Source organism: Euprymna scolopes, chromosome 10 (genome assembly GCF_053919585.1).
Source record: "Euprymna scolopes isolate OS-2025 chromosome 10, ASM5391958v1, whole genome shotgun sequence".
NCBI lineage: Eukaryota > Metazoa > Mollusca > Cephalopoda > Sepiida > Sepiolidae > Euprymna > Euprymna scolopes.
Genome location: NC_136491.1, coordinates 39,737,085 through 39,764,424, shown reverse-complemented (window position 1 = coordinate 39,764,424; position 27,340 = coordinate 39,737,085). Strand labels below are relative to the sequence as shown.

At 36.3% G+C, this 27,340-nt stretch overlaps 1 protein-coding gene across 1 annotated transcript in view; it reads left to right on the top strand.

The window, feature by feature from the left end:
- The first annotated feature begins 12,348 nt into the window (after nucleotides 1–12,348).
- The window catches only part of LOC145285932 (box C/D snoRNA protein 1-like), a 77,357-nt gene continuing 62,365 nt past the window's right edge, over nucleotides 12,349–27,340 (top strand). Inside the window, exon 1 of the mRNA XM_080134434.1 lies at nucleotides 12,349–12,531. Within this exon, the coding sequence (XP_079990560.1) occupies nucleotides 12,461–12,531 (71 nt within the window). The 5' untranslated portion in view covers nucleotides 12,349–12,460. The remainder of the gene's footprint in view (nucleotides 12,532–27,340) is intronic.

Sequence of the window (27,340 nt, the reverse complement as noted above, 5' to 3'; positions counted from 1 at the left end):
CTTTGGTTTTGATACCCCCAAATTCGAAGCTATCTCTTTACAACCCTTTCTTTTCACAACCTATCATACTTTAATAAATCAGAGTCCATTTTCTGTAGGCTGTTTTTGAACCCAGTCAACGACGGGTACTTTTGCTAGTATATATATATATATATATATATATATATATATATATATATATATATAAGGATATGTAGGTAAAAAAACATGTTAAAAAACACTTTGAAAAAGAGTTTAAAAATTTTTTAATTTTAAAAAGGAAGCACTAAATAAATGGAAAGTCCTTAATCCGTGGAGTTTCGAAGAAATACTTTCCTTCTCATCAGAGGGTAGGATTTAGCAAAATGCAGGATCGGATTCTGCTTGTAAAAGTATTAAATGAAACTGCAAGTAAGTCATAGATCTTACTTGATAACAAAAAGTGAAGCAGAGGGAATAGGGTAAATAAAAAAATGATTTCACGTGAATGGATAGTCTGGTGAAAGGTAAAGTATACAATGACGGTAAAATCCAAAAATGCAGAATCCAAGAAATATATATATATATATATATATATATATATATATATATATATATATATATATATAATATAAAGCTGAACGTGTGTGTGTGTGTGTGTGTGTCTGGTCACAAATAGGCTCCTATATGGTTGACTATTTTAAAAAACTGATTACATATAATGATAGATGTATCGAGGATCAGGAATGGGTATGTTTGATCTGGCAGAACGGTGGTTCATTAAAATTGTGGGGTCTGCGTTCGCTCCTGACCCCCAAAGTATGCAAATAAAAAATGCAAAAAGAACGTTTACAAGGGTTTTTGATATAGATGTACATAATAATACTTTGATAAGTATGTTTTAACTTAAATAGTGATGGTATAATAAAATTGTGGGGTCTGCGTTCGCGCCTGTACTCCATGGAAATGTGGCACAAACTTTAACAAAGACATTTCATATCTATTTGCGTAAGTATACTTTGATAATTATGTTTCAGTTTGAAGAAATATGGTATAATAAAATTATGGGGTGTTCGTTCGCGCCTCACCTCCATGGAATGGAAATATGTCACAAAGTTTAACAAGGTTTTTTAAAAGGGGTGAGGGTCCACAATAACACCTTAACTTTAATCTTAATTCACGTTAGCTTTTATTTTTTTTTTTGAGTTGGATCATATTGTGTCGAATAAATTCACCTCATAAATTCACGTAAAGTGAAAGCAAAAAAAAAAAAAACAGTTGGAACTTTAGACAATTCTCAACACAAATTTTGCATAACTCTGTTTTTTTTTCGTTCTCCACTTGCACGTGGCACTCTTTTGAAAATAGATAAATAGATAAATAATAAAAAATAAGAACGTTACTTGTTATCGTGTCAAAAGAAGGAAAAAATCCTACTTATGTGATTACGTGTCTTTTTAAAAACATTTACATAACCTTTTTATTTTTATTTATATATTTGTTTAAGCTTTTTTTTGTCAGTGTACTAGAAGGAATTCAGTTGATTACAACCCTTTCTGCGTGTTGGCATTTCCTATTTCAGAAACACTGCCAGCGCCCAACAAAATTAGGATCTAATTGTGGTAAGGACGACTGGAAAATGATTTGAACTAGGTCCCAAATCCTGCTACTCCCTCGTAGAGGGGGAAGCTCTAGCATTATATTATGAATTGGAGTCTTGTAGGATGTTCGTTTTGAGAGGCCTAGATTTATTGGTTGCAGTGGACCACAAGCCACTGTTAAAAATATTTTCAGATCAGTCCTGGAAAACATAAAGAATTCTCACTTGTTTTATTTCAAAGAACGGTCGTTAATGTACAGGTTCCAGATTAAGCACATTCCTGGAAAACTTAATGCCATACCAGACTGCACCTCCTGATACCTAGCACTGTCAAGACATAGATTAAAGACCACCGATACTACTTAGCAGAGTGAGGGAACCATGCAAGCATCAACCACTACCCCATTTGTGCATGACCCCAAATTTCAAGCTATAACCTAGGATAGAATCGTGGCAGCTGCGGCCACTGATGAGAAATGCTGAATGTTAGCGACATATATACGAGACAAGTTCCTGAGATCACAACACGAACTGCAACTGAGAGTTCAGCAATTTTGGCCGATGGCAGACCAACTATATTGTCTGGAAGGAATACCCATAAAAGGAGACAAAATTCTGATACTAAAGCACCTTAGAGTTGAAGTACTAGAGGCACTGCACTCTGCCATCAAGGAGTTAATGGGATGTGGGCTAACATTAGACAATGATTATGGGCACAATGTCGAAAATGGTATTTGATCACCCCGTCCCAACCAAAAGAACCACTAATGCCACCCTCAAACCCAGAATTCCCATTCCAAAACACTGTCACAGACTTACTGGATATGCATGGGAAGAGTTACATGGTATATACAAACCGATACACCAGCTAGATGGAGACTGTCCTGCTACCATCAGGTGTTGATTGGGCACATATGATGCTCCGGAGGAGATATAATCGGATGGAGGGCCATCATTTGACTTACTGGAGTATGAATCGTTTCTGGGAGACTGGAGCGTAAAGAGACATTTATCATCTGCACATTATCTGCACATTATCCCCAAAGTAATGGCCATAAAAACAGCGAAAAGAATGTTCATGGACTGCTTTGATGGCTACAGCCACCTACACCAGGATCGGGCAGCATGAGGGATAGGAACACATTCCACCAGAAACTCAGATTTTTTTTTTTTTACATGGGGGTCACCACTTATCAAGGCCCGAAGGCCACTCAGGGATAAGGGTTATTGCGTGTACAGTAATCAATGAGATAGTATTGTAGTAATCATTAGTGTTGGAGATTTGATAGAGTGTTTTACTTAAGGGGGAGGTTTGTCAGGAGTTTGCTTATGTTGGACTTGAAGTCATCCAAATTGTAGTCAGGTGGGAAACAGGCAAGCGGCAGAGAGTTCCACTGGCGTGCAGTTCTAAGAAAGAAGCTTTGCTCATGGAATCTACGTTTGGATTTAGGCACAGATAAAGAGTGGGGAAAATTATTGACAGTAGTTTCAGCCAGACGGGTGTTTCTCGTGAAAGATTAGTGAGGGGGGAGGAGAGATTGGAACCCAGACGAGTACCTGCCATGGAAATAACGATAAAACAAAAACAGGCTTGCAACGCCTCTTCTGTGGGAGAGAGGTTGCAGGGAAGAGAAAAGGGCATCCCCCCACTAAACCATGAAGTCTATTTTGTACTCTGTCAAGGCAGGATAGGCTGTTTTTAGCAGCTCCTGCCCAGATGTGGCAGCAGTACTCTATCCTTATCCCAAGCCAAAATGTTATATGATCAAACAATAAGGGACACTTCCCTATACTTTGCGAGAAACACCGGATTCACAATCAGTGGACAGAAACTAAAGAATTAAGAGAAAAGGCCATAGGAAAAAGGCATGTACTAAACAAACTCCAACAGCTTCAGGATGGCGAATCCGTTCAGATGCAGAATCAAAAGGACCATATCTGCATCAATGGACAAAAATGGGGAGAGTTGTCAAGACCATGAATAAAAGGAAATAAGGTTGGATAGAAGCGGGAGGAACACACTATGTAATCATCATTTCCTCTGGAAAATAGAAACTATTGTGGATACCCCAGATTATTCGCCCATGCAACCAACTCCCCAAAGGCCAAGAATAGAGGACAGCCTATCCCTGCATGAGATAAGTAAAATGATGGATGTGAAAAAGATGGATGATGACATAGTGATGGCAGACGACACATCCAACACAGATATGGAGATGGATAACCAAGACCCGATCAGGCACAAACCAATGAGTGATTCCATGACGCAGCATGAGAGTATCATGACCACCAAAGTAATTATCTCCACAAATACAAGGGCCAACTCACAACTACATAGAACTTTCCCTAAAGTGACTCCAAAACACAGGTATTGCGGTCATAAGATGGTGGGGGCATGTTGAGAATGGGGATTACTGATGAGATGGGTTGGAAAAGTGGAACATCGGTCATCATCTGGTGTTATAAATTTAGCATTGGTCTCGGATTTGAGAGATTTTTAAATCTACATTATATCTAGAATCCTTCTTCCCAATTACTATCAGAATCCATTATGTGATTTGGAGTTTTTGCATCAATATGTGACAATGAATGGAACATGTATCGACCACTTAACTACGGAGTCAAATCAGCAGTCAGCTGAATGGATAAGTAGCCAATGAAAGTCGTCCAAAGTGACCAAAGATGCAAACATCAGTAGGCAAAGTTTTGGCCTCCAAATTATTATTAGTGTGTTTGAAGGATGAAATTGCCAACAAACGGCTGCAAATAAAACAGAAAAAACAAGACAATGCACTGTGTTACAAGTCAATTGCAATGATGGCAAAACTATATGAAAGATAAGCACAAAAACCCACTTTAAAGATGATGATCAGCGATAAATCCCTGCCATGTCTCTAACATCGCCTTTATCGGTTCTCAGATATCTAAGATGGCAGATTGAGAACATTCCAACATAATGTCAGATGTCATTAGTTGGAATTTTTTCTCTGATTATTATCTTTAAAGTGACTTTTCGTGATGGTTTTGAATTTAATCAAATTATCCACGCCATTCTACAAATCTCCCCCCCCCAGCGACTACTGACTGTTTGCAAACCTATAAAGAAAAATGCTTTACAATGAAGAAGTGATATCATCAGTTGAGGTATGATGTTAAAGACAAATCGTTCTACCAAAAAAGACATTTGTGGTAGAAAAATGGGATCAATTAGGTTTCAAGGACACCAGAATTAAACAAATATGAAAGAAACAAGCGAATAATAAACATGACTTGTTTTGACGTTTCTGAATTTTTGAGATAAGGATTGGTTATTTGTATTATTATTAATCGGTCTACTGTTCTCATCTTGTGTGTGATTTTCACAACGTTTCGGTTGATATAACCTCCGACCTTCTTCAGGTGTATCTTGTCGAACTTGGAAATGTTTCTGTCGAACTCGGGAATGTGGATGGAATTTCGAGCGGAACCTTTTATTTACTTCACGGGTGTAGAGTGCTCTTTTTCCGTCAGCCATGACTGGATTGAGGTCCTAAGTAATTCGCAAATGTATTTTTTGGTCGCCCACACTGAGGATTGAACCTTTAACCTTCAGGAGAATATCACTTTTACAACTGATTAAGCACTCCGGAAAAAGAACATAACACCAATTTATTGTTTCTAGATGTGCTGATAACCCACACTGGTCAGGGCTTTTTGTCATCTGTATACTGAAAGTCAACTTTCACTGGATAGTACCTAAACTTTAACTGCCACCATCCATATAATGTAAAGAAATGAATCATCCGTTGCCTACAACACTGAGTAAAAGCAATATGTAGTAACAGTAATTATCCTTCTACCACTCCAGAAGATATCTCACTAATGATGCAATTCTCTATCTGTATAAAAGCCAAGTACGTCCAAGGATGGAGTACTGCTGCCACATCTGGGCAGGAGCTGCTAAAAACAGCCTATCCTGCCTTAACAGAGTACAAAATAGACTTTGTGGCTTGGTGGAGGATGCCCTTTTCTCTTCCCTGCAACCTCTTTCCCACAGAAGAGACGTAGCAAGCCTATCTTTGTTCTATCGTTATTTCCATGGCAAGTGCTCGTCTGAGCTCCATTCTCTGGTCCCCCCTCACCAATCTTTTTCAAAAAACACCCGACTAGCTGAAACCACCGTCAATAATTTTCCCCACTCCTTATCTGTGCCTGTAGTAACAGCAGTGTATATCGAGAGGAGATGGACAGTTTACGAGAAACTCTCACCGAAACAACTATCCAGAGAGCATGACATCAGCTCCAAGAAATCTGGACCAAACACAAAAGGACACCACTCAGAAACTCACCACAGTTTGTATACCATATATGAAGGGCTTGTCTGAAAAACTTCAACGAATATTTAATCCATATGACACCAGGACAGTATTCAGGAGTGATTCAACTCTCCGAAAACAGCTTGTGAGAGTGAAGCCCACTACAGAAAAAAATCATGACAAAGAACTGTGTATATGAAATCCCATGTAAATGTGGAAAACTATACAATGGTGAAACGTGTTGTTCACTAAAAAATACGGTTAGAACACCAAAAAGCTATAGTATGTGGAGAGACTGAAAAGTCAGGTATAGCTGACCATATCTGGAAGGAAAAGGGAAACCGTCTACCATTATGAGATGAAGTAAAAATTATAGACAGAGAAGAATGGTTGAGAGTAAGACGATTGAAAGAAGTAGCACATATGCTGAGGAATAACCAACTACTAATTAGACCTAGTAAAGAATTTAATACAATATGGGAACCATTAATTATAAACAATAGATAATATATACAAGTAATAAGTAAAAGCATTAATATATACAAGTAATAAGTATAGATAGATATACCTTAATAGATAGTAATAATTAGTAATAAATAGTGATATTTACAACTAGAAATAAAAGTAGGTTTAAGGCTCCTAAAATTTGTACTAGAATTGTCCACAAGGACTCGTGGTGCAGTGGAACAAGAGCACGCTACCCCTGTGAAGTAAATAAAGGGTTCCGCTCCAAATTCTGTCCAAATTCCCGAGTTCGACATAAACATTTCCAAGTTCAACAAGATACTGTAATACTGGCTGGCACTAGTCTTCATTAGTTGTTGTTGAAATAAATGTTAACTTTTAAAAGGAAAGAACTTTATTTGCCTTTTTACATTTTGAAGTGAGTACACTTCGGGTTAATAATGTTCACCGGCAACATACGTCTCGTTCGTTTTGGGGCTAAGAGTGTACTGTATACTCGCCTGTCATGCTGGCTAGGGATTGGTTAAGGAGAAAAGGAAGAGGGAGAGGATGAGGGACTCTGGATAGCAGTTCTTAGTTTGTGTTCGGTTTATGAGAAAGAGAAAGAGAGGCTAAGAAATTATTTTTTCTTGGGGAATGGTATTATTTTCGTCCTACTTCTTGGCTTTTAGGGGTGACTCAGGTCAATCCTACAATACACCTGAAGAAGGTCGGAGGCTATATCGACCGAAACGTTGTGAAAATCACACTCAAGATGAGAACAGTAGTCCAATTAATAATAATACATGAATTGTTTTTATTTATTTATTTGCGGACTGTTATTCTCATCTCCATAGTTGTTGTTTCATGACATTTCGGCCAACTCAAACATGTTTGCATTTACAACAACTAAGCTTGGAGCCTTTGAGAGCCAGCTGGTACCAATATAAATAGCCACCCAGTAGAAGGCCAGAGGATGAGTTAACCGAAACGTGGTGAAACAGCACATCAAAAGCCGTAAATGATGATGTTCTCTCTGATTCTCTCTCCTCTGATCTTGAGCGCATGGTACAGTGGGGGAAGAGGTGGCTGGTTACCTTTAATGCATCTAAGACCAAGCTTTTATCTCTACATCATAAACGCTCTGATACCCGTCTGGCATCAATTGAAATCAATGGCTCTCGTCTATGGGGAGGCCCCATGTTTTGATAAGCTTCTGGGTTTGACCTTTACTCCTGATCTTAAATGGAACACATACATCAAGTCAGTGGCCAAGGTCGCTGGGAAAATGGTGGGATCCTTCTACCACTCCAGAAGATATCTCACTAATGATGCAATTCTCTATCTGTATAAAAGCCAAGTACGTCCAAGGATGGAGTACTGCTGCCATATTTGGGCAGGAGCTGCTAAAAACAGCCTATCCTGCCTTACCAGAGTACAAAATAGATTTTGTGGCTTGGTGGGGGATGCCCTTTTCTCTTCCCTGCAACCTCTTTCCCACAGAAGAGACGTAGCAAGCCTATCTTTGTTCTATCGTTATTTCCATGGCAAGTGCTCGTCTGAGCTCCATTCTCTGGTCCCCCCTCACCAATCTTTTTCAAAAAACACCAGACTAGCTGAAACCACCGTCAATAATTTTCCCCACTCCCTATCTGTGCCTAAATCAAAATGTAGATTCCATGAACAAAGCTTCTTTCTTAGAACTGCACGCCTGTGGGACTCTGTTCCGCTTGCCTGTTTCCCTCCCGACTTCAACCTGGATGTCTTCAAGTCCAACACAAACAAATTCCTGATGAACTTCCCCCCTAAGTAATGACACTTTATCAATTCTCCAATACTATTGCTACACTATCCCATTGATTACTGTACACACAATAATCCTTATCCCCGAGTGGCCATTGGGCCTTGATAAGTGGTGAACTCCATGCAAAAAAAAACAAAAAAATAAACAAGAACTATGAAGATGAGGATAACAATTTGCCAATAAATAGATAAATGCACAAATTACTCATCTCAAAGGATTCCAATAAAAAATAATATGATGATTTTGTTTTTGTCACAAGTTCGATTTTTAATATAGGTTTTGGTGTTTTATTTTTTATTAGCGGGGGAGAGGGGGGCACCTGGTTTTGCCCGGTCGTAAAATACGCTTAAATATGATATGATTTATCCAGATTTCGTATATATTATTATAGAGTCGTGATTTGAATTGAGTGCCATCAGCTATAATCGAAACCGAAACCAAAACTTATGAAAAATTCTTGGTAAAATTATTCATTACAAGAAATGGAAGTCCATAACAATTAAATGACAGTCACTCGGATGTAAGCTTAACACACAAAATAAATAACACACACACTATCCTATTAATATATAGATGAAATACAAGCTGATCCCCATCTGGTATCAATTGAAATAGGTGGCTTTCGTTTTGGGGAGGCTTCATGTTTTGACAAGTTTCTGGGCTTGACCTTTACTCCTGATCTGAAATGGAACACGTACATCAAATCTGTTGCCAAGGTTACTGGAAAAATGGTGGAATCCTTCTACCGCTCCAATAGATATCTCACTGCTGATGCAATTCTCTATTGATATAAAAGCCAAGTACGTTCAAGGATGGAGTACTGTTGCCACATCTGCTAAAAGCAGCTTATCCTGCCTTGACAGAGTGCAAAATAGACTTCGTAGCTTAGTGGGGTGTGCCCTTTTCTCTTCTCTGCAACCTCTTTCCCAGAGAAGAGATGTTGCGAGCCTGTCTATGGTTTATTGTTATTTCCATGGTAAGTGCTCGTCCGAGCTCCAATCCCTGGTCCCTCCTCGCCAATCTTTCACGAAAAACACCCGCTTAGCTGAAACCACTGTCAATAATTTTCCCCCCTCTTTATCTGTGCCTAAATCAAAATGTAAATTCCATGAACAAAGCTTCTTTCTTAGAACTGCACGCCTGTGGAACTCTGTTCCGTTTGCCTGCTTCCCAGCTGACTACAACTTGGTTGTCTTCAAGTCCAAAATAAACAAATTCTTGATGAACCGCCCTCTTAAGTAATCCAATTTACCAAATTTCCATTACTAATGATTACTACGATATTATTCCATTGTACACTCAATAACCCTTATCCTCGAATGGCCTCTGGGGCTTGATAAGTAGTGACTCCTATGTAAAAAAAAAATAAATAATAATGACATCTTCAATATAGGATATTGCTGAAGACATTCTCTTTTACACAACGTATAATCGCTTGGACATCATCAGATCTCTGTGCACCACTCAGTGTAGAAAGAGAATAGTTAACTATACTCCCCTTTTCGGGTTTGTATTACTGTACACATAGATTCGAAATAGTTGTCAAAAAACAAATATAGAACAAATAAATGTTATCAAAGGCAAGGTAAGTTACTTTTCTACCTAACTGGATATATTTTTTGTGTTTTTATTCAGTGTAACATGTTTATTCAGCTCGAAAAACATGCAGTGTTTACCGATGTATTGGAAAATTCAAAATGGCAGCCGACTCTCTCTCGGAGAGGGTACGTTTGGGAAAAGGTATTATAAATAATAAACTAGACAAAATACTGTTAGAAATTCGCTCAATATATGTTACCGTGACATAAGTTGACATGTATTCGGTTGTTTTCTAACAGTATTTTGTCTAGTTTATTATTTATAATACCTTTTCCCAAACGTACCCTCTCCGAGAGAGAGTCGGCTGCCATTTTGAATTTTCCAATACATCGGTAAACACTGCATGTTTTTCGAGCTGAATAAACATGTTACACTGAATAAAAACACAAAAAATATATCCAGTTAGGTAGAAAAGTAACTTATCTTGCCTTTGATAACATTTATTTGTTCTATATTTTTTTTTTGACAACTTTTTCGAATCTATGTGTACTGTAATACAAACCCTACTTTTCATATGATAAGAACAGGGTTTAAAATAATAACGTTATTGGTCATTTTTACAATAGGCAACAAAACAAAAGGGGTGAAAAAAAAAATTAATATATAACAAATAAATGTTACCAAATGCAAGATAAGCCACTTTTCTACCTATCTCGAATATTTTTGGGTGTTTTCACTTATTTTAAAGCGTTTATTTACTTTAAAACAAAATTAGTGTCAAGTCTATTCAATTAAAACGAAAAAACGCGGCGGTTTTGTTATAGTCATTTTAATCTTCGATAATCGCTCAAAAATCGAAAATTAAACAAAATACTGGGAATAAGCTAGCCAATAAATGTCATCATTCCTGCGAACGTTTAATTTTCGATTTTTGAGTGTTAAAATGGTTATAACAAAACAATAATTTTTTTTCTCGTTCTAACTCGACAAACTTGGACCAAAGTAAATAAACATTTTTAAATTAATTAACACAAAAAAAAAAAATATATCCAGGTAGGGAGAAGAGTAACTTATCTTTGAAAACATCTATTTTTTGTATACGTATTTTTTAATTTTATTTTGTTGGCTATTGTAAAAATGCCGTCGTTATTAAGCAGAAACTTATCCTTAATATGCGGAGGGAGGGCGGCTTTTGTTAACTATTCTGTACCTTTACCGCCAAGTAAATGTTGTTTTTTTGGGGGGAGGGGGGAGGTCACCAAGAATGGACGTAACACGAAGGTGCTTATGCATAATAGCAGATTTTAAAACACATAGATTCGAAAAAGTTGTCAAAAAAACAAATATATAACAAATAAATGTTATCAAAGGCAAGATAAGTTACTTTTCTACCTAACTGGATATATTTTTCGTGTTTTTATTCAATGTAACATGTTTATTCAGCTCGAAAAGCATACAGTGTTTACCGATGTATTGGAAAATTCAAAATGGCGCCCGACACTCTCTTTAACACGGTAAGTTCAGGAAAAGATGTTATAAATAATAAACTAGACAAAATATAGTTAGAAATTCGCTCATTATATGTTACCGTGACATAAGTTGACATATATTCGATGTTTTTTTAATAGTATTTTGTCTAGTTTATTATTTATAACAACTTTTCCCAAACTTACCATGTTAAAGAGAGTGTCGGGCGCCATTTTGAATTTTCCAATACATCGGTAAACACTGCATGTTTTTCGAGCTCAATAAACATGTTACATTGAATAAAAACAAAAAAAAAAATGTATCCAGTTTGGTAGAAAAGTAACTTATCTTGCCTTTGATAACATTTATTTGTTATATATTTGTTTTTTGACAATTTTTTCGATTCTATGTGTACAGTGTACTACAAACCCAAAATAATAATAATAATAATAATGATAATACACCATAAAATGTGGTGGCTTTTCTAAAAGGAGAGAAAAAAAAACAAATGCATTAACTAAAATGACTGATTGTCAAATTGCTTGTCCAATTACCTCCCCTGAATTATGAATCTCCCAGACTCCCACACATTAAAATATACGGCTAAAACTTTATAAATCGATAAACTTTATTTCTACTTGTAATTATTTTTCTACTGGATCACTTTTCATAATTTTTGGAATTTATACTAATTTCGACATGATATGTAATAATGTTTTCACCTGAAATGTGTTTGGTTCAAAATCCACTATTCTGTACAAGCACCAATACGAGATTGGTTTAACATGGCGGACACAGTTGCATCAAGAAGGAGGCACTTTAGATGGTTCCTATTTACAATGCCTCCCAACGGGACAGAGTTAGTCAGTCACTGAGGGTCGTTTTTTAACGTGGGGAAAAGGAACAAAAATAAAAATTGTCTCAGTCGTTAAGGATTTCTCCTCCACTGACAGAGAACAAGAAATTGAAGTGCAGCATCTGAAGAACAGATACTACACTTCGATCTTGTCCCATGGTTGCGTGATCATTAGGGCCGCTATGACAACCGCATATTCTTTTCATTGTTTTGACTCTCGGGTGTGTATCCGTTGATATCTTATATGCTTTTATATAAAGTAATGCGATTCTCGGTTGATTAACTGCGTCGGATATATACTCGAGAGTTAAAACAATGATAAGAATATTCTGTTGTCATAGGCTTAGTGATGATAAAACAATCAGTCGCAGCGCCGCCGCCGCCACCACCACCAACAACAAACGCGGATATTCGAAACAGGAAGTAGCCTTCCTCTTTCTACGCATGCGCTGCAATTCGCTTCCTCCACGTGGAGCAGTTCGCATTCAGTAATCAGTATGGATAACATTTCGCCAAACAATCAAATCGGAGAAGACAAAATGATTGATGATATACCTCCAAAAAATCCGTGAGTAATTTTTTTCCAATTGCATTTATGTTCAAGGGGAATATTTATGAACATTGTTACATAATGTTAGAGATTTTCCAGCATAGGTATACTTTAGTTCGTTAGTTTCGTTAATTCTAAAAACGGGGGAAAAAAAATCGGTTCTTATTTAGAATTCGACTTGATTAAAAAAACGAAACAGACAAATGGAGAAAACCCAGACAAATCTTTGTGGCAGATGTGTATTTTAGGTTGCAAACTAGCCTCTTGCACGTCCAAAGAGAAAAATGTTAAACGTAAATTATTATTTACTTTATCACAACGGTCTATGTGCTCCATTACGCCAACTGAAGACACCTTAACATTTTTCGATAAATCGACGACCACAAGGTTTTCGGGTATCCTGAAAAGGAATATGGTAGGGAGAATTAGCGCAGACAAACAGTTTTCGAGTTATTGATACCTGTATTTTGCAAGGTAAATCACTAGCGGCCATGTTTAAACGGGCGGCATAAAAGCGCCAAACCCTCGGTTTTTGTTTTTATTTTTCAATGCAATTCGAAAAGCTGTTCTGTGGTAATTTTTACTTACTGGAACTCGATGTTTGAAAGTGCTTGGTCGACTGCTTTTATAATAGTGTTTGTTTTTTGTCCACTCACGTCGGACTTAACATTTGCATAGAATCGACTAGTGGGTATAAAAACACCCCCTATCGGCGATATTGGTTGGTTGGTCTTTTTGTTTTAGTCCAGCAACCCGTTTCATAGTGACTGTTACAAAGACGATCTGTCGTTGTAGGCAAACGAGGCAATTCGTTGCAACTCCTGTTGATCAAGAAAAGTGTGATAATTAAATTGATTGACTTACCGAGGGTGGGTCGGTGGGAAGGGAAAGACACTCATGGCTGTGAACGGGCTGGCCTGGTGTTTGTTAATGAAGAAAATAGGATGTCTATTCCTTATAGCTTAAATAGACATTCCAGTCTCGTTTCAGTCTCGCTGAACAAGAGATTGAGACTATAAAAACAGTCACCTTGGTAGGCTTGTTGTTGTTGTTGTAGTTTATTTTGTTCTTATCGTTGTTAGAGAGCTATCAGGCCGGTACGACAACTGTTAAACAGTACGTTACATTTACAAGAATACGTTTGCTTGTAAGCAACGAGGTAATTTTTCGTTGCAAGTTAAACGTCTTTTCTTCCCCCCCCCCACTCGTCGGTAGGAAATATCGACAAAAGGCGTGAAGGGTTCACCACGTAAGGTAAGGGTTTCATTGTTTTTTCCCTTCTATGTCGAGTTCTAATTTAACCCGTTGAGTTGCAGAAACGCCTCCCCCTTTTAGTCGGTTAAAATCCAACACTTTGCAACGAATCGAAAAAAGAAAAAAAAAAAAAAAAAAATGAACGACCCTGTTACTGGTAGGGAACTAGAAAGAAGACTAGACCTTCTTCAAAGAAAAATAAGGACAACCGTGGTGGGGATGGAAGAGGAACCTCTGTTCTTGAATGTGTTTTTATCATTTGAAAAGGATAAAGCAGGATGGCTAGAAGAGCTAGAGGATGTGCCTTGGAGTATGGAGGAACAACTTGCTGCCGAAAAGGAAGCTGAATCGCTTGCGGAACTATTTCAAGCTTCTTTTAAATTTAAGAGAGAGGTGCGACACCGACTGGGTGTTGTACGGGCAGTCAGTGAAGGAAATACTTCAGAGGCCCCTATAGAAGATAGGTCCTCCAACGTTGAACCAACCTTCATAGTCAGGAAGCCACTAGTATCCCAGACCCAACCAAGTCCTTCAACCAAACTGCAGATTCTTCCTTTTCAGTAGAACATTATAAAATCAAACTGAAACGGCCACATTTCAGTGAAAGGGATTTTGAAAGAAATAGAAGTTTTAAGGACTTTCTCAGCAAGTTTGAGAATTGTGCGATGTCAGTACCATCGGCAACAGGAAAGCTGTATTTTTTAGGTGTTCTCTTGAGGGTAGAGCGCTTCAACTTATTGACCACCTTTCAGTTTCCGAAGACAGTTATCCAGTGGCTCTAAAATTGTTGAAGGAACAATACTTGGATGAGGAAGAAATACGCGGCGAAATAATCCAAGGTATATTAGATTTTCACTTGGAGAATCCTAAAGATTTGGTGGGGTTGAAGGACTTCATGATAAAAACTCGGGCGGATGTATGGGAACTTAGAGCATCATACAGCTGTGATTTATATGATGACATGTCGGCAGGTGCCATAATAATTTCTCAGGTATTGTTTGCAAAATTAACACCCAACATAAAAAATGAACTGATCAGGATTGCTGGAAAGACATACCCAACCTTGTCAGTAATCCTGTTGAAGACACCAGAAATTAAGAGGTTTTTGATTGTTAAGAAACCTGAACAACACCCTGTGGCTAAGCTGAGACCCCCACCAAGACTTAGGAAAGAAAAGGAAGATGAATCCCATTCCTCCATGAAGGCTTTCAATACCAAAGTGGAATCAAAACCACAAAAATGTGAGTTTTGTAAGAAGCATGAACATCCTTCGGAAAATTGTCTCTACTACATCTCACATGAAGCCTGGATTACAAGGTGCAAGGAACTTTGGCTGTGTTTTAGATGCCTAAAAAAGACACAAAAGGGAGCAATGTGCCCTTTGAGAACAGCTAAAAATAGTAGCTGTAGCAGCTGCACTGTTAAGGGCCACGTGACAGCAATGTGCCCAGACAAGAGAGACAAGGTGCGCGTGGACACCTGTTTACATACGAATGATTACAGCTACGGTTTCATGTCGCCAGTAATCAGCATAGTGGTAGGAAAGGGAAATAGTAAGTTGGAAATAAATTGTCTCCTGGACACCGGAAGCCAAAGGACCTACTTGGATACCTCTGTGCTGGAAAAACTGAATTGCCTTTCTACAGCTAAAGAAAATAGATTGGAAGTGAAAACCTTTTTGGGCTCAGAAATAAGACCTTTTAAGGAGGCCTCTGTGGAATTAAGACTTATCCCTGAGAAAGTTCACGCTCTTCAAGTTCTTTCCTGTGAATTGAATCTTTCACATGAGTTACTGGAGCTTCCGTAGATAATTAAAAACTTGAAACGACATCGATTGGCAACTAAGTATGATCCCAGGGACAATTATATTAAAATTCAGGGGCTATTGGGAATTGACGCCATTCAATTCATAGAACCGTTTCACTGTTTTTTCCACTCCGAAAGGACTTGTACCCTTTGGTAACTGCCGTTGCTTCATGTATGAGAATCAACTAAAACCAAGGCACAAAGTAGAGAGAGGGGCAAAAATTAATTACATCTCTTTATTGGAAAAAACACCTCCACTTTCAAAGTACAAAATTAATTTTGTGCTGAATCCAGTGGATAAATACCTAGACCCGTTAAAAGCTTGGTTTGAAGAAGGAAATGTCCAGAGAGGACTGGAAAGTATGTTTACCATGGAGTCACTAGGGTTACCTGTCACAGGAATTCTCCACCGTGGATGAAGAGATGGTACAGAAGTTTAGGAACACTGTATCCTACAGAGATGGCCAATACCATGTACAGCTGGCATGGTATGAAGACAAAGTGAAGTCTGTGCCTTCTAACCACAATGTCGCTCTTAGAATATTAGAAAGTGTAGTTAAACACCTGGAGAAGAAAGGTCTCTATGATCAATACTTGGACGTCTTTAAACAGGAAGACGAAGGAATTATAGAGGAAATAATGGTGACTCTAGAAGACTTTCAAAATTACATATGGATCCTGCACAGACCGGTACTCAAACTGGCTGATCAGACGACCACGAAGGTTAGACCTGTATTCAATTGTTCCTACAACAGGGTGAAGAAAAAAATAAAATTTTTGTCGAATTTTAAAGGTACACTTTGTTGTAATTGTTATGTTAATTTTTTGCCACTGTCTGGGAGCAAAAAAACAGGTGAGATAAATGTCTCATAATGTAAATATTAACCAAATGTTGATATATAAAAGAAAATAAAACAAAACGGTGTCAGTAACATTTTTCCCTTTTAAACATGCAAGGCTTAGAGGCTATTTTGCAACCTAAAATACACATCTGCCGACATCAGAAGGTAGCCTTTATGATTATTAAGACCTACATTTTCTGATGTATTACTTATAAATTCACTGGTCGCCATTTTGAATATTGTTTACCAATGAGTTAGGCCAAGTCTACCCGGTCTCGTTAATATTTTTGGTGAGCGGGGGGGGGGAGGGGGGGAATTAGGAGAGGAGAATTCAGATCTTCCTTTTTTGCAATTGTGCTCCCTCCCAAATTATATTATGCCCCACACAAAAAAATTAAATTATGAGAGCAAAAAAATAAAGAGGTTTGAATTACCTTCCATCCTGAAAACATGAGAAATAAAAATAACCTGCCCCATCTAAAAAAAATAAATAAAAATAAAATTAAAAGAAAACCTCTTGCACAGACGGGACTCTCCAAGTGTGACTCCCCCCCCCTCCACTCCCACTGCAAAATAAAAAAAAAATTTACAAGACTGGGTTGACTGTTTTTCGAAAAAAATGGCTGGATTGATTTGTAAACAATACTCAAAATGGCGACCAGGTAATATAGAGAAACATCAGAAAAACTACTTATATGCATAATTAAGGTATAGTATATGTATTGGGAGGAGTGGTGGGAGGTGCTGGCCTTTGGATATTTATTGAACGTGCCTTGGGTCAGTTGAGAGGTCAGTTGGTCGTTGGTGCACACCACTCAATATGTCCATAGGGTTCTGAGGGGTGCCAACGTCGTCCATGTTCTGCGGTGTTCCCTGTTTGCCTTATAGCTTGTATTGTGCCTGTCTATGCCCTAGGATTGAATACTGTTGCCACATCTAGGCAGGAGCTGCTTGAAGCACCCTCTCCTGCCTTCAGAGTTCAAAACAGACTTCGTAGTTTAGTAGGCGATACCCTTTTCTCTTCTCTCCAGCCTTTTTCCCACAGAAGAAATGTTGCAAGCCTATGGCAAATGTTTGGCTGAGCTCTGATCTATGGTCCCCACTCGCCACAAAAAAAAACACTCATCTCGTCAAAATCATTATCAATATTCCTCCACTCTATCGTTGTTTAAACTTAAACACGGATTCCATGAACAGAGCTTCTTCCCTAGAACAGCTTACCTGTGGAACTCTGTTCTGCTGGTCTGCCTTACTGCTGACTACAATATTATCTTCAAGTCCAATATAAACAAGTTCTTGTTGAGCTGTCCTCATAAATAATCTAATTATACTGCCAAAATATCTAATTAGACATGTTGATTTTGAAAAGAAAATTTACATGCAATAAATTCATTAAGGTAAATCAAGATAGATATAAAACAGTTTACGGATATTATCTCTCTCTCATACTCTTTAAAGGAAAAGAAACATTAATCCAAAATGACCAGGCTATCTGCTTCTACCTGATGTATCTTTTCCGTTAATTATCATTCAGTTTAATTAATATTCATAAATTGCTAAGATTTTCTGTGTTTAGTCAATCTCCTAAATATGACATACTTACAGGTGGTAGCAGGACACCTTACTCACTAATTATTCTCTACTTTCACTCTCCCAGACATTATCGGTCCTGGATATGACCTAAAACTATATCCGATGGTGAGGCCCCACCTTGCGGGCCTTGGAGCCACCCTTTAATTGCCATTGCTTCCAGGTCCACTCTGACCCGGAGTGGTAGTACCTGTTCGGGTCCTAACTATGGGTTAAATAGAATCTGACTTAAAAAAGAATATACTCCATTAAAAATCGTTCCTCAAAATAACTAGATTCGGTATTAAATAACCTGAAAAAGGTTGATATGCCGTAAAACAAAAACAACCAACCAACCAACCAACCCAGACATCATCAGAACAATTATTTCACAATCGTTGTAAATATTTTGTTTTGTAATCACGTGATTTTATCTTTCACCTGCAACTCATCTCTTAGGAAAAGCTTTTATTAGCAGTGCCCTCATTTCTTAACTTACCAAGCACATCATAAAAACATAGACCTCAGTCTAGAAGGATTTATTCATAAACATCTTTTATTTTCCTGTATTGGCAGGCAGGGGAGCGGGCTCATGCACATTTTTGGGGGCCGTTCAGGGCTCTATAGACAAATTTATCTTTAGTTGACCTTTGACAACTAAATATTTTCGTTTACTAGCCAAATAGAAATGTTACTACCCAAACTAATGTGTAATATTATATCACTGTAATATTATGAATCAAACGATTCCAGTTGAAGCTTTGTTTTAGTTTCTAATTTTCTAAGGCAATAAAGACAAAATTTATGGGTGGAAATTCAGAAATGTTAAGAATTATATTCAGTGGTACTGTTATCTAAAAAATATCGCTCTGAAAAATTCTGTCAACTGACAAATGCAAGTTTGAAGATCTCATTAGGTTCAATATTAGTTAATAAATTTGAAACAACAACCTCATAAAAAAGGTTACATTCACTTCACCTGTCAAACTTTGGAAGGTGTCATTTAGAAATATCCAGTTATGTGCAAAACTCGTGCAATGTTTTTCACTCTGTTATGAATCAAACTATTCCTGGTGAAATTTCGTTTTATTTTTTAATTCTAAAAGAAAATGCAGACGAAATTTAATTAACCTTTTCAGAAATGTCAAAAACAATTGCATTCAGTGGTATTGTTACCTGGCAAATATCGCTCGGAATAATTCAGTCAAATGACAAATGCAAGTTTGAAGATCTCATTAATTTTAATTTTTCGATATTAGCTAATAAATTTGAAACAACTACCTCATAAAAAAACATCACATTTATTTCAATTTTTACCTGTCAAACTTTGAAAGGTGTCATTTAGAAATATCCAGTAAAATTACTGACAAAATTTAAATGCAAATTTGAAATATTCAAGATCTCATAAGTTTCAGTATTAGTAAACTTCATTCATGAAACAACAATTCCAAACAAGATCTTAAACAGGGTTCAATGGACAAATTTATCTTTAATGGACATTTGACGACTGAAGATTTTTGTTTACTAGCCAAATAGAAAAGTTACTAGCCAGACCCACATGATTTTTAGAATATGACATCTTCGTTCGGTGATGAGTATGTACATCATGAATATTTTTCTGTATTTTTTTATAAGTGTCATTCTAAAACTCCTATCCTTACATCATCAACGCTCTGATCCCTATCTGGCATCAATTGTGATGGATGGCTCTCGTCTGGGTGAGACCCCGTGTTTTGACAAGCTTCTGGGTTTGACCTTTACTCCTGATCTGAAATGGAACACGTACATCAAGTCTGTTGCCAAGGTCGCTAGAAAGATGGTGGGATCCTTCTACCGCTCCAGAAGATATCTCACTACTGATGCAATTCTCTATCTATATAAAAGCCAAGTATGTCCAAGGATGGAATACTGCTGCCATATCTGGGCAGGAGCTGCTAAAAACAGCCTATCCTGCCTTGACAGAGTACAAAATAGACTTCGTGGCTTAGTGGGGGATGCCCTTTTCTCTACCCTGCAACCTCTCTCCCACAGAAGAGACGTTGCGAGCCTATCCTTGTTTTATCGTTATTTTCATGGCAGGTGCTCGTCTGAACTCCAATCTCTGGTCCCCTCTCGCCAATCTTTCACGAAAAACACCCGTCTAGCTGAATCCACTGTGAAAAATTTCCCCCACTCTATATCTGTGCCTAAATCAAAATGCGGATTCCATGAACAAAGCTTCTTTCTTAGAACTGCACGCCTGTGGAACTCTGTTCTGTCTGCCTGCTTCCCACTGGACTACCACTTGGATGTCTTCAAGTCCAACGTTAACAAATTCCTAATGAACCGCCCTCTTAAGTAAACACTTCATCAAATCTCCACACACAGAGAGTGGCTTCCGGGCCTTGATAAGTGGTGATCACTGTGTAAAAAAAAAAAAAAAAAAAAAGTATACAACAAATTTTATGTTGATACTTGAAAGTGTAAACATTCTAATTTTTTCAGATGTTTTTTTAAACAGCCTTCGTTAAAAAAAAAAAAGGAATATATTGTTCTATTAAACTTTTGTTTAAATAATTTAACTTTATTTTATTTAAAAAAAAAAAGTTGAAAAGATATTTTTCACTCAATAGTGAACTTTGACAGATTGTCAGGGAAAGAAATACAATCGCCAAAAGATAAGCGTTTCATTATTTCTAGTTGTCACTTTGAAAAATCACTCGCAAATGCAACTGTTTCACTTGCAACGTAGAGCCCTGTTAAAAAATATCATATTGAGTCTACAGACTGTAGAACTGTTTACAATTATCTGACAAATGTCAGTCAGGATAATTCAATCAACTGACAAATGCAAGTTTGAAGATCTCATCAGTTTCAATATTATTAAACTTAAAACAACAACCACCTCATAAAAACATTGCATTCACTTCAACTGTTACCTGGAAAAGGTATCATTTAGAAATATTCCGTTATGTCCAATTTTTTTCTTAACAAGAGGCCTTTTTCCTGATTTTTCAATTTTCCTGTCAAGTTGGAAAATGTCACTTAGACATATAACATTAATGCTGATCTAAGATCTGAAAAGGGAGAAAGTCCAGATTACGTTTCGAGTTTGTTACCAGCTCTGTTTAGATGCAAATTAGGCATTCTTTTTTTTGCAATGAAGAAAGAATAAAATTTGTGCCAAATTTTTAAGGTATGCTTTGTAATTGTTGTATTAATTTTTTGCCACTAGACAGTGGACCAAAAAAACAGGGGAGATAAATGTCTCATAATTTAAATATTAACCAAGTGTTGATATATAAAAGAAAATAAAACTAAACGGTGTCAGTAACATTTTTCCCTTTTGAACATGCAAGGGTTAGAGGCTATTTTGCAACCTAAAATACACATCTGCCGACACCAGAAGGTAGCCTTTATGATTATCAAGACCTACATTTTCCGATGTATTACTTATAAATTCACTGGTCACCATTTTGGATATTGTTTAGCAATGAGTTTGGTTAAGTCCACCTGGTCTCGTTAATATTTTTGGAGGGCAGTGAGAGAGAATTAGGAGAGGAGAATTCCAATCTTCCCTTTGCAATTGTGCTCCCTCCCAAATTAAATTATATTATGCCCCCCCCCCCAAAAAAAAAGAAATTATGAGAGCAAAAAAAAAAAAAAAAGATTTGATGAATTACCTTCTACCCTGAAAAAATTAGAAATAAAAATAACCTGATCCCCATCTAAAAAAAAAAAATAATAATAAAATTGTCAGATGGTCTGACAAACACATACCGTCTTTGTGTTACTAAAATTGAACTTATTTCTGTTTGTTTTAAACTGAAATTTTATCTTTGAAAATTTATAACTCAATTTGACTAATATTGAATTTATTCAACATTTCCCTGGTACTTGTACTGGGCTGGTCACTGAAATGTGGTGTCTGCGCAGATGCTGCACTCAAATTAATTGTCCTCGGTCAATGGAGGGAGAAAACCTTCTATACTAAGGCTATTTTATTTTTGAAAACTGCCAGAGTGCCCCTTTTGAGGGGAGCTGGTTGTTCTCCGACATTAAAAACGACCTTGTGTCACATTTTGTTTTTGTGGGGAGGTAAATAAATACCCAGTCGCTCTTTAACGCTTGCCGAATTTTGATTTTCAAGTCTGTAGATTAAAAAATCTTTAAGCATATTAGGTTGAGAAGTGTCCTCTCACATATACATTCTCACTTTTATGGATATTTACTTTCAGCCTTGATAAGCAGTGATTCATTTGTATATATAAAAATGAATTTTATTAATGATTAAAAAAAAAAAAAAAAGTATCAACAATCGTAGTGTACGCCCTCTTCTTCCCCCAAGGAATATTACACGGTGCATACGATAATTAAAACTAATGGCAACACAAAGCATTACTATTGGTTTTAGATGCATGGGGTGTTCCGAAAGTAAAGATTTGTATATTCTTTTTTTTTATCTCAAAAAGTTAAAGAGCTACGAAAACAGGAATGATACCATTAAAACGAACGGCCTTTTGTGCTCCAGAATTTACTTTTCTACATAGTCATTCTTATTGCAATTTTTCCCAGCAGTAAACAATGGCTGTGCCTGGGCATCCAAAGCTTGCTTTGTCATATGAGGGCTGCTCCAAAAGTAAAGACTTCTATTTCTTAACTCAAAAAGTTGAAGGACTACGAAGACGGGATGGTACCATTAAAACGAGCAACCAAATCTCCGCTCACTTTTTATTCTTTGTTCTTACAGTTTAACCATTACAAAGTGTGAGTCATTCCAAAAGTAAAATCTATTGTTTTTACTTGAAAAATTGAAGAGCTGCGGAGACAGGAGTGGTAACATTAAAACGAGCTACCTTTTTGTTTTCTAGAATTTATTTTTCTACATAGCCACCACCATTTTTAATGCACTTTTGCCAGAAATCAGCAATCTTAGCAGATGTTTCTACATGAATGTGTTTGTGAAATGAAAGTTTGTGTGGTCAAAAATCAAGACTATGAAATGTGTTTCAATCAATCATGATATACCTGACTGTTCTCTGTGGGGAAATAGTAAAATAAGACATATGGAGAATGTAAGCAGTCATCTTACATTAAAATTGTCGTTCACAATGCACAAGTATTTTTTTTTTTTTTACTTGTACATTTTCACTATTTCTAGCAGAGAATAGTAAAACGTGTATGTATGTGTGTGTGTATATATATATATATATATATATATATATATTATATAAATCCAAGCTTCAGATATTCAAAAGTAGGAACTAATGAACTTAACTAGATTGTTAGATAGTGCTCGGTAACAAGAGCAAACCTTTTTTTTTTTATTAAAAGGTAAATAGTTACATTTGGTCACTACAAACAGCCATCTGTTTCAATCAATAAGACTTCATCAGGCGACCCTGAACTATCTAATGCTAAAGAAAAAAGTAAGCTCTTGTTTTTTTTTTTTTGTTTTTGTTTTTTTTGTTTATTTTTTTTTTTTAAGAGCTCACGTTTCTTTTTATATATATACTTTTTTGTAGAAATCTTTTGTAAACATGCGAAGTCACTTAGGTAAAGAGCTAATAAAAATAAAAGATGATTATTGTAAAGACAGGAGATGCCTAGTGACCTTAGTCTTGAAATGGCCAAGGTCAAAAGTAGGTGGGGGGGGGGGACAGTGTGCAGGACGAGAGTTCCACAAGCTTGCAATTCTTGTGAAGAAGCTATGGGAATAGGAAGCTGTATTACAAACAACAGTGAATTGATGGAAACCACTTGACCAAAGAGTCGAATGAGCTGGAACAAAAGAAGCAGGGAATAAATCAGATGATTCTGAAGAATACATGCTATTATAATATTTATAGAGTGAGAGTTTGCAAAACAAAAAAAAAAAATGGTAGGACCAATGAAATTTATTTTTTTTCAAAGAACACTTCTTTGTTTCTGTAATTCACTTACTAGGCAGAATCCAATATCAAATTTGTCAGATGTGGTGCTATAGCAGTCTAACTTTGAGAATCCAACTGACTTTTCTTCATGTATTATAAACAGTTTTCCACTCTCTCGTATCTTTGACCAGTTCTTTTAATATCAGATAATACTTAAATCTGTTTTGTTATGTACAAAGAGAAATTTTAGGCTGTATTCTAACAAAAATGGATATTTCTGATTTTATAACATATTAGTCATAAATAAGGGAAGATGGAGTTTTCTCCCATCATCTCATCACCAGAAACAAGTTTAATTGTACAATTTTTTTTTTTTTTTTTTTTTTTTTTTTTTTTTGAGATTCTCCAACTGAGAGAATGTGTGCTTTTGTTTTATTTTTGTAAAAAAAAAAAAAAAAAAAAAAAAAAAAAACCCATGCATGCATCAGGTTCGCCCATGTGCATTGCTTCGGGTCAAGATCAAAGTATAGTATCTGTTCCAGCAGATGCTGCTATCAAAGACCATTGTCCTTGTGGCAATCTTTTGGTCAATGTAGGGGCAACCCTATATACCAGATGGACTTTACTATTCAGCTCCCATTTCCCACTTCTCGAGAGCTGGTCCCCTTTTCCCCTCCTCCCTTTCTCCACTGTGCCTAATTTGCTCAGTGGGGAAACAAATAAACACAGCCCATGTACATTGCATTATTTATTCCATGTCTAGTTTTGTAACATGGCTCTTATTTTTTTTGGCTCTTATTTTTTTTGGCTCTTATTTTTTTTGGCTCTTATTTTTTTTGGCTCTTATTTTTTTTGGCTCTTATTTTTTTTGGCTCTTATTTTTTTTGGCTCTTATTTTTTTTGGCTCTTATTTTTTTTGGCTCTTATTTTTTTTGGCTCTTATTTTTTTTGGCTCTTATTTTTTTTGGCTCTTATTTTTTTTGGCTCTTATTTTTTTTGGCTCTTATTTTTTATCTGTGTTATTACTTCAAACTACTTGAACCCACACGAATTACCAAATGAAACAAATAGGAAAGCATTTTTTTCTTTTCGTGCAAATGAAATGCATTTATTTGTGGTTCTTCCAAAACAACACATTCCATTATCTTTCCAAAGTCTTTTCGCACACACCTGTGCTTTTTAAAAGTTTCTGTCTCCTCACCATCCCACGCTTATGTTTATACATCCAGCTTCCCTGGCATGCAATTTGCTTCTATTTCAACCATGTGGAGTATTTTTTTCTCCCTTTTTCTTCTCGCGCAAACTCACTATTTATTCCTATTGTATAATCAGTTAATAATGACAGTTTTTTTTTTATGTATCACTTGTTTTTTTTATAGTCTGACTTATTAGTGTTGGGACGATTATTTGTAATCGAGAATTAGAAAAATCGGAATCAGAAAAATTAGTACCTACTTTCTGATTCCAATAAACGATCCTTTTAATTTTTTTTTTATTTTTATTTAATTCTGTTAAAAGCAAAATTTTCCACTGCTGGTAGTAATGATAAAATAATAAATATTTATTGATTTTTAAACTAATAGTAAAACTAAAATCTATAGCTTATCGCTTACAAGTGTATTTTTTGGTTCCCTGATTTATCGGAGGGGGGGGGCCTATGTTTTCAGTGGCGTCCGTGCATCCATTAGTTTTTCCTGAAAGTTTGCCACAAATTGTATTTCCTTAAATATAGATGTACCCAGTGAAAAAAAAATTATTTTTACAAAAATTCCTGTTGCGCCCCCAGGGGCTCAAAAGAGGTCAAAATGGCCAAAAATGACATTTTGCCCCATAACTTTTGATCCATTCATTAGATTTTTTTGGAAACTTGGCCAAAATGTGGAGCCCATTGTGCTTAATATAAATCCAGTATGGATGACCCTGGCAAAATTTACACTTGAAAGAATATCTGCACATTTAACGTATGTTTTTATTATAATTGTGAAAAAATAATTACTTCATAGTTAAATAGTTAGATTTATAAAGAATCAGAATCAGTAATTGTATTGGAATCAGGAATGTAGTAAGAAATCGGTAATTGTATTGGAATCTGGGAAAATATTGGAATCGTCCCATCACTAGTTACTATAAAGTAATGATTTGCCTCTGACTCTTTCACCTTCTCCATCTGTGAGTGCCTGACTGTAGCTGTAAATGGCAAATTACAGTTGAGTATTCTTGGAAGCAGTTTTATATCCTACGGGATGTTGGAATTATCTGGCAAGATCAAATCATCACCTTTTACAGAAGATGATGTAAACAGAAAGTGACAGTATTTTCTTATCGTGTCTGTTCCTTCGAAAATTCTATTATTCTAGTCAAAGAGAAATTCAGAGAATGCTTCCTCATTGTTCCATTTTCCAAACCATCAATTTGTAATGAAATAATATTAAACCCTGTCTGCATGTTTTTTGTATACAACTACCTTTTGACCTATTGCATCACAAATAAAAAAATTCATAATCCAAGACTATGGTCATATGAAAAGACTAATTCTAATCATATAAGTTAAGCAACATGTTAGGATTTAGATGGGTGACTGCTTGGTGATACCAGCTCTCGTACAATTATAAAATGGGTAAAGTTAAGCAACAGGTTAGAATTTAGATGGGTGACTGCTTGGTAATACAAGGCATGTTTTTTATTTCTTTTTTTTTTTTTTTTTTTTGAATGTGGGGGTTTATGCAGAATAGGTCTGTGTTATCATTGACATATTCTGGGCAGATTACATAAACTACCCGAAGGTGCTGTATGAAAACTTTGTGCTTATTTTTTTTCTTGCTGAAAACGATGGCTAATGTTTTACACATTAGCAAACCGTTTAAAAAAAACAATTATAATTCAAAATTCATCAATGATCTAAATCGCATTCTAAGTTCGTTTGTCGACATATACGCAGATCACACTACGATCTATGACAACACTTCAAAGGCCAACAACGACTAAAATCTCTGTGTCTCTCTTTTAGCATCTGGTGCGATAGGGTAAAAAGTGTCTGGTTAATATAATGCATCCAAAACCAAGCTTTTCTCTTTTCACCATAAACGCTCTGATTCCCACTTGTCCCCAATTGATATGAATCGCTCTCGTCTAAAAGAGGCTACCTGTTTTGACAAACTTCTGGATCTGAACTTCATTTCTGGCCTGAAATGGAATACTTAAATATTTGAAAATATAAAGAACTTGTAGCATAAAATTTTTTTTCAAAATTATTGGATTCAGCATTAAATAAACTGAAAAGGGTTGATATGCCATGAAACAAAGCATCCAAACCTTAATTAACTGAAGGTGTCATTGGTAGGTGTGGAGGGAGGGTCTATTTCTATTCTTTTATATCCCCCCCCCTCCCAATCTTTCCCCTCTTTCCTCTTTTTTAAGAAGCAATATCCAAATTAGAAAATTTAAGTCTGTTTTTGTTTTTGCTTTGTTTTCAGTGTTGCGTAAAGATAATCGCAGGTACACTTC